Raw genomic sequence first — 14,324 nt, forward strand, 5'->3', positions numbered from 1 at the left:
TCTCAGCCTCTGGGTCACCCATCTCTAACGTTCTCTTAGCACCTTGATTTGTTAGATCCCTCTTATCCAGGTCCATATTCTTCGATTTTCCCGGACTAGTAGCAGTATCATCAAGCTCAGTCTCTGAATTAGACAGACTCGTGGTAAAAGTTGCATTGTGACGCCACGGGATCACAGATCGGCCACGTCCACCAGGGTCACGTCCTCCTCTATTACCCATTCCTTCTCCAAACCGACCTGAACGACCAGCCGCACGTCCTCCCCCACGCATCATGGTAGAGCTTCGACCGTGCCAGGTCTCCCAGTCAGCTTTTAGGAAGTCGTCCCATTTAAGTTTTTCCTCATCATGCTCCCTAGAACCACACTCCAGGTGGCTATGTCCAAACATACCGCAAGCCCCACAGAAGCGAGGGACCTTCTCATACTATATTTGATAAATTTCCCGTTCACCGCCTCTCGCAACCGAGACAAACCTAGCCAGAACCTTTCTCACATCCAATCTTACTTTGACACGCACAAAGTTACCCATACCTTGGACATTAGTTTCAACCTTCAAAACTTTCCCTACTTTCTTCTCCGTGAGATTTTTAATCAGATCCTCCTTACGGTATCCAATAGGCAACTTGTGAATTTGCAGCCAAGTATCAAAAAAGTTGAGGTCAACTGAATCAGGATTAACCAGCCCATCATACTCCTCCAAACAGACAATATTCTGACGAAATAACCACGGTCCGCCTTCTATAACCTTCAGCCAATCACCCAAACAAAAACACTGCACCGTAAAGAGGTTCCCTTCAAGATGATTGAATTCAATTTGCTTCGCCGGAGACCATGCGTTTCGCATATGCTGCTCGAAAGCTAAAGGACTGAAGTTATTTGTTGTGTGTACCTTTGTTAGAGCCATCCACCTCATACCGTGGATTGGAGCAGAATCCTCCTCTTCGAAACCAAGTCATCTAGTTCATCGTCCTCAATACCAAGCCGTTTCAGCATGTCGCCGATCGCCTCCTCCCTCTTACTACCAGAACCGCTGGCTTGATTGGTGGAGTTCGCAGGACTTGCCATGTTGTAGACGTCAATCAGATCAATCTCCGCCGAAACCCTAGAAACTACCAGGAGCCAACTCCTCGTCTAGGGCGAAACTAGTAGGATCTAAGAACACCACGAGCAGAATCCAAGACGGAGGCGGAAGGCCCCAGGGGAGATCTATCCACGGACTGGGTAGGAATAATCCCTCGCCGGAGCGAACTCCATCACCGAGGTCAGAGAAACCCTAGCGCGCCGCGGGAGCGCCTAGGTCCAGGAGAAACCCTAGCGCGGAGGGGATCTTCCTGGAGACTCCATTGATCATCATATTAGTAATAAATAAATGCTTATGCTACTATTTTAATCTAGCAACATTGTTTACTCACTGTTTGGTTGTGGGGCGAAAGAAGTCTAGATAACCCCCTATGTTTCAGAGTTGGGACGTTTGACCCCCCAGATTTAAAGTGGAGCACATAACCCCTCAGGTATCCATTACCGGTTAATTGACCCGCTGAAGCTTTTGATGGCTGTTTTAGGCTGACTTGGACAGTGGTTTTGCCACGTAGATTACGGTTTAAAAGATGGGGAAGGAAAGTGCAGTCCTTGCCATTCCGTGTCTCTCGCCCGTACAATTCCCCACCACTCTGTACAACTGCGCGTTCCTGGAGGACGAGGATGGCGAGCGCGGCAGGCTGGCGGCGGCCGGCGGCGTCGCGGATGGCGAGCCCAGGTGAGTAGACACCTGTGGTGGCCAGCGCAGGTGTTCGACCCGGCGGACGCGTCCGCGCTCGCGCTCAGGGAACGCCAGTGGCGCGGATCCCCACCGGTCGCCTGCTTCGTCAGGGACGCGCACGGGGCGGTGGTGAACGTCGCCTTCACCAGAGACGCGCTCAAAAGGCGATGCCTTGGTGGGGAACCTCTGCGCGCCTGAGCCTCGCCAGCTCCGGCGGCCACCAAAGAAGAAGCCGTGGAGCTCAACTGTGGAAAAAGTTCCAGAGTAGAGTTTTAGCCATCTCGCATTGCAATTACAGAGAAGATGTAGAGTAATAGAGTTACGCCTCCTTTCTCTGTAAAATCCGGCGTGCTGTTCTTGAGACTGTGCTGTAGTTTGTTGGGAACAATTTGCTGCCACCACGGAAGCTCCTCCTCTTACTTGCTCACTGTTAATCCAATAATCTGAAATATACTCCTACCTGATATAGTTTTGTCACCATGAACCATAATTTCACTCGTTTATGCGTTCCTACCTAATATACTTTCAGAGAAGATTGTATCCAGCTCAAAACAAAACAAAAAGGCTGGAATGTGGCGATATGTAATATATAGAACACTGTAACTTGAAACTGTTATTTCCAGAACACTGAAATTTTTTAAGTAGAGTATAACTATGGAAAGATAAGAGGCACAGGGAAAATAGCCAAATAGTAATATGAACATTTTCTAATTGGGCAGCAAAACCATAATGGGCAACAGCTTGTTAATTAGAAAATTTTGACTACCAACACCAAATTAATGGGCAACTGGTTAGCCATTCAGAGCATTTTTTATGAGCTGAAAATATTAGCCTTCTGTAAAAAAATCTATCCATAACTCAAGATTAAATGACTACACTATTGCACATGTAGGAATAGTTTCACGGTGCAAACTGCTGGTTAGTAATTCATACAGATTTCAACGCTGAAGTGTCAAACACTTCAGTTGATGTAATACAGCTAAAATCTGTATAAAACAATCTCAGGTATAGAGATCCATATGAAATAGAAACACCATTACTAATAATCTAGACAGGCCAGAGATAGATGGCACCGGACGCGACGCGCACCATCTATTCTTTGAACGGATTCAGTCGAAATCCTCCAAACTTCAAAATAGTATAGAAGAACTGTAAAAAACCTAGCCTTTTTCTGTCATACCCGGTAATCCAAACTCGAAATCACCTATTGTCCCACAAAATCGCAAGAGAAACAAGCAGTACTGACACTAAAACCTACCCCAAATTCAATCCCCCGATTTTCATACCCAAGTCAACCCGTCCTCGAGCCCATCCTCTTCCAGACCATCCTTGAGTCCTCTCCACAGAAAGAGCGAAAGGAGTAGCTATTTTAAGGAGGAAGGAGCGCGAACCACTGATTGGAGGACCGCCCACGAATTCAGCTTCCGATCATGGAGAGACGAGCGGTGCGGTGCGGGAGAGAGACGAGCGGAGCGGAAGAGCAGAGACGAGCAGATACGAGCGGAGCGGCTTGACCTCGGCCAGGTGCCAACTCTCTAAAAGCGTTGCCTACACGTGGACCAAAACCGCTCTCTAAAACAGCCATTAGCCTCAAAAACCACTTGGAGGGGGTAATTTAACCGGTAAGTCATACTTGAGGGGTTATGTGCTCCACTTTAAACATGAGGGGGTTAAACGTCCCAAATCTTAAACCTGAGGGGGTTATATAGACTTCTTTCGTTGTGGGGCCGACTGAACTGGTGCTTGTCTCATCCCCAGCCCGGTTCGGCGCAGCGCAAGCCACGCCGGATTCCGACTCCGCCACCGCGATGATAACCCATTACCCCTCCCTGCTCCGCGCACCCCTCCCCGCCGGCCTCCGCCACCTGACTCCCCACGCTTTCCATTTCACCGCCACCGCTTACTCCCGTCTTCCGCCGCCACCCTTCCGCGTGCGGCCTCTGCGCGCCGCCGCTGGAGGAGGCTCACCGGTAACTCCCCAACGGAACACACTATCCTAATCCTACTCTCGTCACTTGCTTCGTTCCAACTCAAATCGCTCGTGGCGCCGCAGGTAGCTGGTGATGGAGGCAAACGCGCCACGCCTCCCCCGCTGGGAGCCGCGGTGCTCGACTTCGTGCGGAGCAACTTCCTCCCTCTAGGTAACTTTCCTGTTTACACGCGATGTCAGCTGGTTCCTCGTTGCATACTTTGTTTATATGTGATTTCGTACCGCCAATTCCTCTGTGGAATGTAATGCGCGTGTACGGTGTATAGTTGCGATCCAATTCAGCCAAAATTGAAACACAAGTATTCACTCGCCTGAACTTTGCTTGTACAGTATGTGAACCGAGTACAGCTTAATTCATTGAATCATATTTGCTGTGGAGACGTTACCACATAGTTTGTGCAAATCTCAGGTTGTGAACTTTAATTGGATTGATTGTCTTTCTTATCATAGCTCTAATCGGTGGGATTGCTTTGGCCCTCCTGGATCCAACTCTTGGATGCCTTGCTCACAAATATTCCCTGTCAAAATACAGCACTTTTGGGATATTCATTATCTCAGGTTTGCTTTCTTAACCTAATGCACATGCTGATGTGTCTTTCCTACACTAATGGCTTCCTCTTGCATAGGACTGACTCTGCGTACCAAGGAGCTTGGTGCAGCGTTACAAGCTTGGCCTGCTGGACTATTTGGACTAGTATGACTATGACCCAATGTTTAGTCCTTGGCTGTTGCTCTTGCTGATATACCACTACCATGCGTCTGTAACTGTGTCTATGATTTTTGTAGTTCTTACTCCCGATATTATGATCTATATGTTATTGCAGATCACATTTCACATTTCACTCTATTAGTTGTTCAAGCAACTTTCTGGCATTTATGTTGTTTACTTGGGGTCAACTGTTGCCTTTGTAACTTTATAGAACAAGCTCTGTAGTCTGCTGAACTATTTTGTTGTTATGCTTCTGATTGCAGGGCTCAATTTTGCTGTTGACGCCCTTTCTTGCAAAATTTATTGTGCAAATTCAGTTCTTCCCTCGTGAATTTATCACTGGTATAAGGTTCAGCTTCATCACTATTTTTCCAGTTCACTTGAGGGTTTCTCAATTCTCATCCCGTCATTTCATGTTGCTATGTGATAGCTCATACCTTTGTAACTACAGCTTTTTATTTATTTATTTATTTTAACAACACATCTTGCAGGGTTGGCCATGTTTTGTTGCATGCCAACAACATTATCAAGTGGAGTCACACTAACACAGGTGCTACTCCTCTCTAATCATCATCAATGAACACCCGCTACTATATACAGATAGTTAGTACCTAGCACCATTCGAATCTAACACAATTTTATCTTTGCCATGTAGCTTGCCGGTGGTAATTCTGCACTTGCTCTTGCAATGACAGTCATATCCAATCTGCTGGGCATTATATTTGTAAGTGCAACTTTGTTATGATTTTTTAATTTGTTGTCAAGTATCATCAATGATTGAAACAATTAATCCAGTATTGAGTTTGACTTAAATTTGTTGAGTGTTTGAAAGTTCAAATTAGATAGCAACATATTGTTTAATTTTCTCATCTTCCAGTTTGAGTTTGGAAATTCATTATAGTCTTGATCTCTATTTATATTTTATGAGATTCACCTCCTGTGTGGAAGCTACTAAATGCGATGGTCAGTCCTGTATACTCCCTCCGTTTGAAAATAGGTGCCCCAACTTTATCTAGATATGGATGTATCTCTGACTAAAATGGATGTAGATACGTTCGTATATAGACAAAAGCGAGACACCTATTTTTCGACGGAGGGAGTATTAAACTAGATAAACTAGACTGTTACTAAAATCTGGCATAATGATATGCAATAAACTTCTATAAGTTTGGCACAAAGAATTCTACAGATGTTGAAGTATTGTGGGTGTGATCAATATTTTTCTGAGTAACATTAGATCTCCTAGTTTTAGTTTACGGTTTAGGATAACCATCTTGGCTTAATTTTGTCTTTTCCTTTCCACAGGCTAAAACTTCTCTTGCTTAGTAAACCGGCTCATGTATCCTTTAATCATGAATTAGGTACCTCTTTCACTTGCAAAGTACATTGGCGCTGGTGCTGGGGTGTCTTTGCCTACAGAGAAACTGTTCAAAAGTCTGGTCAGCACCCTTTTAATACCCCTTATTTTAGGCAAGGTATGTACCTCTTAATATCTCTATACTCCACATCATAGCTTGTGGTCTATTATTTCAGTATAACATATCATGCCGCCTATTTTATTTTGCTCATGTGTGTAGATTTATAACTACGTCCATGGTAATTTTTTTATGACAATCGAGTCAGTTCTGGTCCATTTGAATTTGCCTTTAGTGCAAATATGATATCAATGCTTACTATGATATACATTGCATCTTATTTTAGTCGATTTCGTGGCACAGAATATTCAGGAGTTCAGGAGTGCCTGCATTTGAACTTATCTCCTTCAAATGCATAATATTATTTTTCTTTGAACTTTGAATGTCACTCAGTTTGAATCCCTGTTTTCAAAGTAACCGTGGCACACTTAATTTTGAATTCATTGGACATTACATACTTGATTCTCATTATTGTAGTTCAGATCTATGCAAAATTTGACTGCTCTAGTGTAAGCCTGAAATAGTGGAAACTACACTTACGGTGGTTTGTTCTTTTGTCAGGTTGCCCGAGAAACCTCAAAAGGTGAGCATATTTTAAAATCTCTCTATAAATCACTGTCGCTTAGCAAGTCATTGATATGGAGTCCTTATTGTATTTCTTATGTAGATATTGCTGAATTTGTTGATGGGAATCGCCAGGGACTTTCAGTTATAAGTGCTGTTCTTCTCAGCCTAGTACGTCTCTCACATGAAACACGTTTGACACATGTTTTTTTCAAGGAACTGGCAAGAGCAGTGCCTTTCTATTAGAAGAAAAGTGTTAACTTATTATTAAGTCAACTTGTTTGCTGTACCAGTTTATCCTGTTGTGCATAGTTAGCTTCTACTACAAGTGCTTTCAGTGATGATTTACTTAAGATTAAAAAGATGGGCTAATTGTTGTAGCTGTTTTTTTTCGTAAAAGATTGAATAGAGAGAACACATAACAGATCAAGGCAAAGAGAAATGATGATGGATAATCAATTTTAGGAAAATGGTCTGGAGTAGTGCAAGCTTTGTAATATTTTGTGACTTCTTATAATCTAGACATGCAATGTTTCAAATACAGGAGGTTTACATAAACGAGACTCACATTTTGGCTTTACATGAGGGGCTGTTTAGGGAGTTGCTCTTACTTTATGTTGTTTTCTTTTATTTTTGTTGAATCTAGTTCAAATTGGCTTATCTACACTGATTGGAGGACACTCTTTAAGTATCTCCATTTCACAGGTCCCATGGATACAAGTAAGTAGATCAAGATCAATGCTCTTGTCCGTGCAGGCAAAAGCTTTTGCTATTACTGTGACCATTGGAGTGTACGTATGCATTTTTATCTGACCTTACTGTAGTTTTTTTTTACGTTGGAATGCTGATATGAAACTTAAAAACACAGCTTCTATCAGGGAATGTTTGTGCTCGTCATCTGTAGAATACTATATGCCCTGGCTATGTTATGACATTATGTTACTTGACAGATGAAGTTTTTGAGTGAAATCACTTTTTATATTATCAAGCTTGCAGTATCTTTTTTCTTTCAAAATTATCAATCCATTTACAGTTGTCACCACTTCTCTAGTCTAGAATGAATATAACTGTATGTTTTCACATAGGGACACCTACAGGTGTTATTTGGAGATAAATTACTCCTTCCGGTATATACCCGCGCCAATTAATTTGGGCCAGAGGAAGTAGTTATAATGATACCTTTTGCATACTGTTTTCTGGTAGTGTCATTTTGTTCGGATTTGGCACCATTACTCACTTTACACAGCCTTACCAGAAACCTAGTGGAAGCAGAGCGATTCTCATAAGAAGAATAAAGGAATGAAAATTGTCCTGCTTGGTTCGTTAAAAAAAATTATATCCTGTTTCATGCATATAGTGACTTATAACTACACATTTGTTTGGCTACTTGAGAGCTATAACATTTTCTGCTTTGGATATGATCTGTGATATATTATGGATGTGAATCTAGCATCATATCTTATTTCTAACTGCGGGATATTTCCTGTCATAGGCTTTTACATCTTGCTCTGTTGGCTTTCAATGCTACAGCACTGCAGCTCTTGTCGTGTCTTAAACAGAAGGAAGAATCGGTCTTCACAAGCAAAGAATATTCACGAGCTGTCATTTTGGTGGCCAGTCAGGTCAGTCTTTATCATCAGCAGCAGAAATTAAAATTTGAGCAAATTGCAGTTTGACACCACTTCAATTGACCCAAGTTGCTAACAACATTAAGGTTAGATGAAATGTAACACCGGGTAAATTGATATAGAATTGTAAGATGCACCTGCTTGGAAAAATCTAGGCTAAAATAGCATTACTCAAAAAGAAGATATTTTCTTAACCAAGGAATCACTGATCACGGGATTACACTTGGCACAGAGTATCGGAACCATTCGATGAAGCGCGTTGTCATGTTCTAGTTGGACTGCATCCTCGTGGTTCCTCTGGGAAGTAGACAATCATCCCTAGAGTTTCAACAACAACACTGATGGGGCCTAAGGCCACGTGGGTTGCCCGATCTCACGAATTGACCGAGAGAAAGGTGGGGGAGAGGAAGAACACGAAGAACACGGTGATGAACACGATGAACACACGCAAACGCACACCAAACCGATACAATTTCGGTTTACTCTCGATAGCCCGAACCACTATCCCGATAGAATCTCTCAAGGGAAAGACACGAGGTTGAATCCCCGAAAGAAAGACCGTTATACGATCGATAGAGTCACACGAGTGAGAGACCGAAGTAGAATCACTAGTATGAAAGATCAATCATATGAGGAGTGCCTTGTACAATAGATTTGGGTAATCTAAGGAGGGGGTTTCCCTAATCCCAAAGGGATGGTGGAGGCATGAGCCAAATTCTAGTTCATTCCTAGTCTATTAATGAAAGGGGGAGGTGGGAGCCTATATAGGGAGCCACTAAGGAGGGGTAGTTTAGGCATAGAAGGGGGTACATGGGCCTTGGCCCTAATTGACTTGTGGCTAGCGCTTCACATAGTCCGGAGACTCTCGTGTATGTAGGCCGGAGACTCTGTTCTTGATCTTCATGGGCCGGAGACTCCGGTGTGAGTTGGCGAGGCCGGCGACTCCGGTGTAGCTACGCCTGGAGCTTCTTCCATGCTTCCACGACCTCGGTCTTGAGTCCTCGAGAATCCATGGCGTCATCCACTTCCTCCGTACTTGGCGATGTATTCCTAACATGGTAATATGACGGAGGATGAAGTAGCATACCATTCACGAGAGACAATTGTAGGCACGGATAAAGGAGAAGATTCACCTTTGTGTGACGTGGCGGCATTGACGCACATGATGCGGTGGAGACCGAAGTTCGGGCTGCATCAAACACCTTCAAGGTATATTCTTCTTGAGTTGATAGCACAATAGATGTGTCCAAGGAGGACCTTGCCATGAAGCAATGTGCATTCTTGATATGAGAATTCTCATTGGGGGATTCAAAGAGAGATGAAGAGGGAATGTTGGTGGTGACAATGGCGGCCACTTCCTTTGAGCTTTCATCATCATCATCACTAGAGCTTTCAACTTCATCGGAAGAATATTCTTCCCTAGTCACTAGCACAATTTTTGAGGGCCTCTTGCCCTTCTTGGTCTTGTTGTTGTAGAATTTCTTCTTGGGGGCTTTTGAAAATTTGCCCTTTGAGTCTTTGCTCTTGTCTTTGGGAATGAGCCTTCCACCATGAGCTTCCCTATTCTCATAGGGGCACTCGGCAATGAAATGGCGCTTGTCATCACAATTGTAGCAAGATCTTGTCCTTGGGCCCGAACTTGTGAACCCCCTTGAGTTGTTTCTCTTGATGTTGTCTTCCTTGGCCTTGGATGGGTCAACCCAAAAAGAGTTAGCATGGAATGCCATGTGGTCATGGTAGTGGTGTTCCAAGTCTTCCGGATAGGACATACTCCAAGATGCCCTATAAGATTCTTGAGGAATCACTTCTTCAACAAAGTTGACCGCCAAGGCAAGGTTGGACCCTTTTGTCATCCCAAGAGCTCGATTGCGAGAATCATGAGAGTTTTGCTCAAGCACCTTGAGAGCTTGCATCTCGTGCACGACTTGTTGAGAAGTGAGAGAGGAATAGCATTCTCTCCCGACAAGAGTCTTGACATCAATGGGTACAAACGGCATCATGCATTCAATGTACTTCTCCTTGATCCAAGAGTCATTGATGTGGGTGGCACCAATAAGCCGGAAGGAATCGGCAACGGTGAGAAGTCTTCCATACATGACTTCATGATCTTCATCCGGTAGCCTCATGAATCCTTCGGCTTTATTCCGAAGAGCATTATACTTGTTCCTTCTCGTGCTCTCACTTCCAATGCAACTAGCGGCCAAACCATCCCAAGCTTCCTTGGCGGTGGTGTAGTTCCGAACACGAGACAAATCCTTTGTCCCCACACTAGTTTGAATCATGTGCAAGGCGGTGTTGTTGAGTTGACTATCAACCGCTTCTCTTCTAGTCAACTTGTCGGGGTTGTAAGGCTTGAAGCCTTCCACGATGATTCTCCAAAGTTCATTGGAGGCACTCGCAAACATGAGAGCGAAACTCAAATTGCCAAGTATCGAAATTATCAACGGAAAACTTAGGTGGGTCGCCCCGAATGTTCATATGGGGATGGGGAACCGGTATATCTGGAGATAGAAAAGGTGGAGCTACTCGATTGTAGCTCTCACCTCCACTAGTTCCCCTAGGAGATGCAATGGGAGATTTGATAGTGTTTAAGTTATCACCTTCCACGGGTTTGGTAGAGGAGGGTAATGCCGAAGCATCTCCCTCTTCTAACGCACCCGTGTCCTTTACCTCTACGATGGGAGCCTTGGGGAGGGTGGACCGGAGTCAAAAGCTCGGCAATCATCTTTTTCATGCTTTCCATTTGGGCTTCCATGGAGGACTTCAACGAATTGAAGTCTTCCATGGAGACCGTCTTAGCGGCCCCTTCCGAAGGCTCCTCGTCCGGCATACTCTTAGGCGGTTAAGCCCGAAATAAGAGCCGAGGCTCTGATACCAATTGAAAGGATCGTATGCCGCACCTAGAGGGGGGTGAATAGGTGCTAACCAATTTTTAGTTCTTTTTCAATTTAGGCTTGACACAAAGGTAAATTCTCTAGATATGCAACTAAGTGAATTTACCTATATGACAAGATAAGCAACTAAGCAAGATATAGCTACGCAATATAAGATATAGATTTGGATAGAGGTAACCGAGAGTGGAGCACGCGATGACACGGAGATGATTCCCGTAGTTCCCTTCCTTTGCAAGAAGGTACGTCTACGTTTGGAGGAGTGTGGTTGCTACGAAAGCCAAACCAACAGCCACGAAGGCTTCACTCGGATCTCCGGTGAGCAACGCCACGAAGGCCTAGCCCACTTCCACTAAGGGATTTCCTCGAGGCGGAAACCGGGCCTTTACAAGGTTCTTGGGGCACACATCCACAACCGAATTGGAGGCTCCCAAATCTGTAACAATACAACAATCAACAACAACACATCAACACAAATCAACTAGGGAACCAAATAGGAACACTAGCATGAGATCCCTCAAACAAATGAGGGGGAAATGAAAAACGCTTCGGTGAGGATGTAGATCGGTGTCTTCTCCTTCGAATCTCCAAAGATCAAGAGCTTTGGTTGGGGAGGAAGGAGATCTTGTAAATCTTGTGTTCTTGAGGTGGCTCTAATAGAGGTGAGGCTTGGCAGATTTCTTGTGCAATGATTGAGCAAAGGGGGAAGGAAGAAGAAGAGGGGTATAAATACCCCTCCCCAAAATCCAGCCGTTGGGGCTTCCGGGGCCGGATATTCCGGCCTAAGTAAGGGCCGGATAATCCCCCCCCCCCCGGATAATCCGGCCTCAGGTACAAAACCGGGAGAATGTCCGGCCAAATATCCGGCCACTATCCTGACTTGCTTTTCTTCAGGTCCTTAGCCATTTTCGAGGGGGGCCGGATATTTCTGAAATGTCCTCCCCGGATAATCCGGCCTTGGGACAAAACCGGGACAATATCCGGGCAAATGTCCGGCCCCTATCCAGAAGCATACTGAGCCGCAAATCCTCAAGTCCTTAGCCGAAAAACTGGGGGCCGGATATTTTGGAAATATCCGGCCCGGATTATCCGGCCTGATAATCTTTTTGCTGCTTCTTTTTGACAGAACTGACCACATCCAACACACATAAAAAAGTATCTATATAATCCCTGTACCACTCAAACAAACATTAGTGTATCACATACATTGACATCAAACACACAAAACATTATGAGAGATGTTCTTTCACGGTGGAGATGCTCTTAGAGATGGGGTGGGCTCGCTGATGAGAGAATAAGAACATGCTCCTTGACATACTGCAATGTTTTTCTCGAAGTGGCATGTGGGACATTAGCAATGTCTCTAATGATGCAACTATGATCACTAATCAAATAAAGTTGTAATATTGTGGTTTCCAGAAATAATTGAAGGCATGGCTTTCATATGGCTGATCTGAAAATGCATAATATTTTATTAGCTAAATTTTAAATAGGACGGCCTCTTTGGGGAATACAGAAAATGCATGATTTCAATGGCATGCCCTTTTCAATCCCTACAGGATTGGAAGCCATAGGAATTGACCTATCCCCGAGTCTAGACTAATAGAGAATTTCCTTTGGAATAGAGTGCAAAATTTTCCACAGAAGAAAAAACCCTAAGGTTTCCAATCCTACAAATCATACAATCTCTATAGCAAAAACTCATAAACCTTGAAGTCAACAATATTCCTTTGAAATTCCTCTAATCTAAAGGCCTTAGATTTCATATCTGCTAGGATGATGTATTGTTACTAGAGGAGAGTACATGTTTCTATCCATTACTGAGCTAGTCATCTTAGAAAACTACTAGTATTAAAAACTTAGTAGTTAATGCACAGGAACCTGGTTATAAAACTCTGTTCGAGAAAGCATCTGGTTGAATTAAAAGTGTGATTGAAAGTAGTATTCATAATAGCAAAGTAATGCCTATATATGCAATTATTATTCTGTGACAGAAAAAATCTGTATCTTCTGGCTTCTTGCTTAACTCTCTTGATGCCGCACAGAAAACACTGCCGGTGTTGGTTGCTGTGGTTGAGCAGCTTGGAGGTGCTTTGGGAGAGTCCGGATTTCTTGTCATCCCATGTGTTGCTGCCCACATTAATCAGGTAGTTATTGCACTTGCAGTGTTGCTATTTACACTTGCTTTCTGTCAACTCAGGAGTCAATTCTGATGTATCGTACAAATCATTTTGCAGATCATTATCGATTCTATCCTAGTAAATTGGTGGCGCCAGAGAGACCAACAATCTACTAATGCAAAATAACTCAGAATTCGAATTTGATAATAAGTTGAACAGTAATCCGGAACTACTCTGGGAAGTTTGTCACCGAGTGAAATTAAGGTTACAGCATATTCAGTCATTTTGTAAGGAAACATCCATTGATATTTTCTTCTTCTTTAGAACACCTGGGCTGCTTAAAGCACTGCCCTTTCAGATGGTAGAACAACTAATGAGAATGCAGTTTCAGCTTGTGGTTTAGAAAGTGCCGTAAACGCAATGATCAATCAGTATCTTTATTTGCAAAGCTGATTTTGTGAAAATATGATGCATCTTATGGTGCCCTGTTAAACTGGATTTGCTAGTTTTATGCGCTCCTAGTTGCTAATGTTGCCCGGGCGCCTTCAGTGGTGCACTATACATCTATCTTTGTTGTGGACTAGTTAATTAATCTTTCATGTGGTATTAAGGTGACAAGTTGGTATTACAAAATGCCAGGGTTATTATGCGCTCCTAGTTGCTAGATGGGGTTTCACGGAGAGGCAAACCAGGGTGTGGATCCGTCATGGGCCAGACATTATTAGACAGGCTTGTATTCAGGATGGAACCTTTATCGAAAAGAAAAAAAAATTCAGGATGGAACTCCCATTCCTTGATTAATAAATTTCCCTTGTCGCAAAAAAAGGTGACAATTTGGTATTACAAAATACAAATACATGTGTAGGTAAACCATATCGCTTATGTTATGATTACGGTAATGCTGACCGGCTGTTTAATGTCAATTTCATGTATACTACTGTTCCTTTCCATTCCAGAGTGCAGGCGATCAGATCTCATCAAAGCATGCGTGCCCTTTGGACTACTCGCTAGACTTCTATTATTTGCATGACCCAGAGAAGCAGCATTTTTGCCTGGACCCGTTCCAAGTGTCCTGCATCTCCACCACGCGACACATATGGCTCTGCGCCTGTATTTTTCTTTGGAAAAAGATTGAGGCGATTCGTCTGGCCAGCTTCTTCTGGCAAGATGCAGTGTTTGGATTGTTCATCCAGAGTCCAGGGGTACGAGCTCTGTGGACATGAGTTGGAACTGGTGTTGTGCTGGGCG

At 43.7% G+C, this 14,324-nt stretch overlaps 1 protein-coding gene across 1 annotated transcript; it reads left to right on the forward strand.

The window, feature by feature from the left end:
- Positions 1-1,607: 1,607 nt before the first annotated feature.
- On the forward strand, positions 1,608-13,478 carry LOC124690092 (probable sodium/metabolite cotransporter BASS4, chloroplastic). Its single transcript, XM_047223528.1, has 16 exons — positions 1,608-1,756; positions 2,652-2,677; positions 3,518-3,729; positions 3,813-3,900; positions 4,200-4,307; positions 4,376-4,443; positions 4,722-4,800; positions 4,950-5,008; positions 5,114-5,182; positions 5,820-5,933; positions 6,435-6,456; positions 6,541-6,608; positions 7,143-7,228; positions 7,930-8,059; positions 13,002-13,103; positions 13,194-13,478. The coding sequence occupies exons 1-16, from the start codon at positions 1,608-1,610 to the stop codon at positions 13,260-13,262; spliced, it is 1,449 nt and encodes a 482-aa protein (XP_047079484.1). The 3' UTR covers positions 13,263-13,478.
- Positions 13,479-14,324: the final 846 nt, after the last annotated feature.

Source organism: Lolium rigidum, chromosome 2 (assembly GCF_022539505.1).
Source record: "Lolium rigidum isolate FL_2022 chromosome 2, APGP_CSIRO_Lrig_0.1, whole genome shotgun sequence".
In the NCBI taxonomy this organism is placed as follows: domain Eukaryota; kingdom Viridiplantae; phylum Streptophyta; class Magnoliopsida; order Poales; family Poaceae; genus Lolium; species Lolium rigidum.

Bases quoted from the DNA above. Each gene is read 5' to 3' on its own strand.
- LOC124690092 (XM_047223528.1), top strand. From the start codon at position 1,608: ATGGGGAAGGAAAGTGCAGTCCTTGCCATTCCGTGTCTCTCGCCCGTA. The intron at 5,009-5,113 runs GTGCTACTCCTC...TTTGCCATGTAG, and splicing joins GTGGAGTCACACTAACACAG to CTTGCCGGTGGTAATTCTGC. The intron at 6,609-7,142 runs GTACGTCTCTCA...TCCATTTCACAG, and splicing joins GTGCTGTTCTTCTCAGCCTA to GTCCCATGGATACAAGTAAG.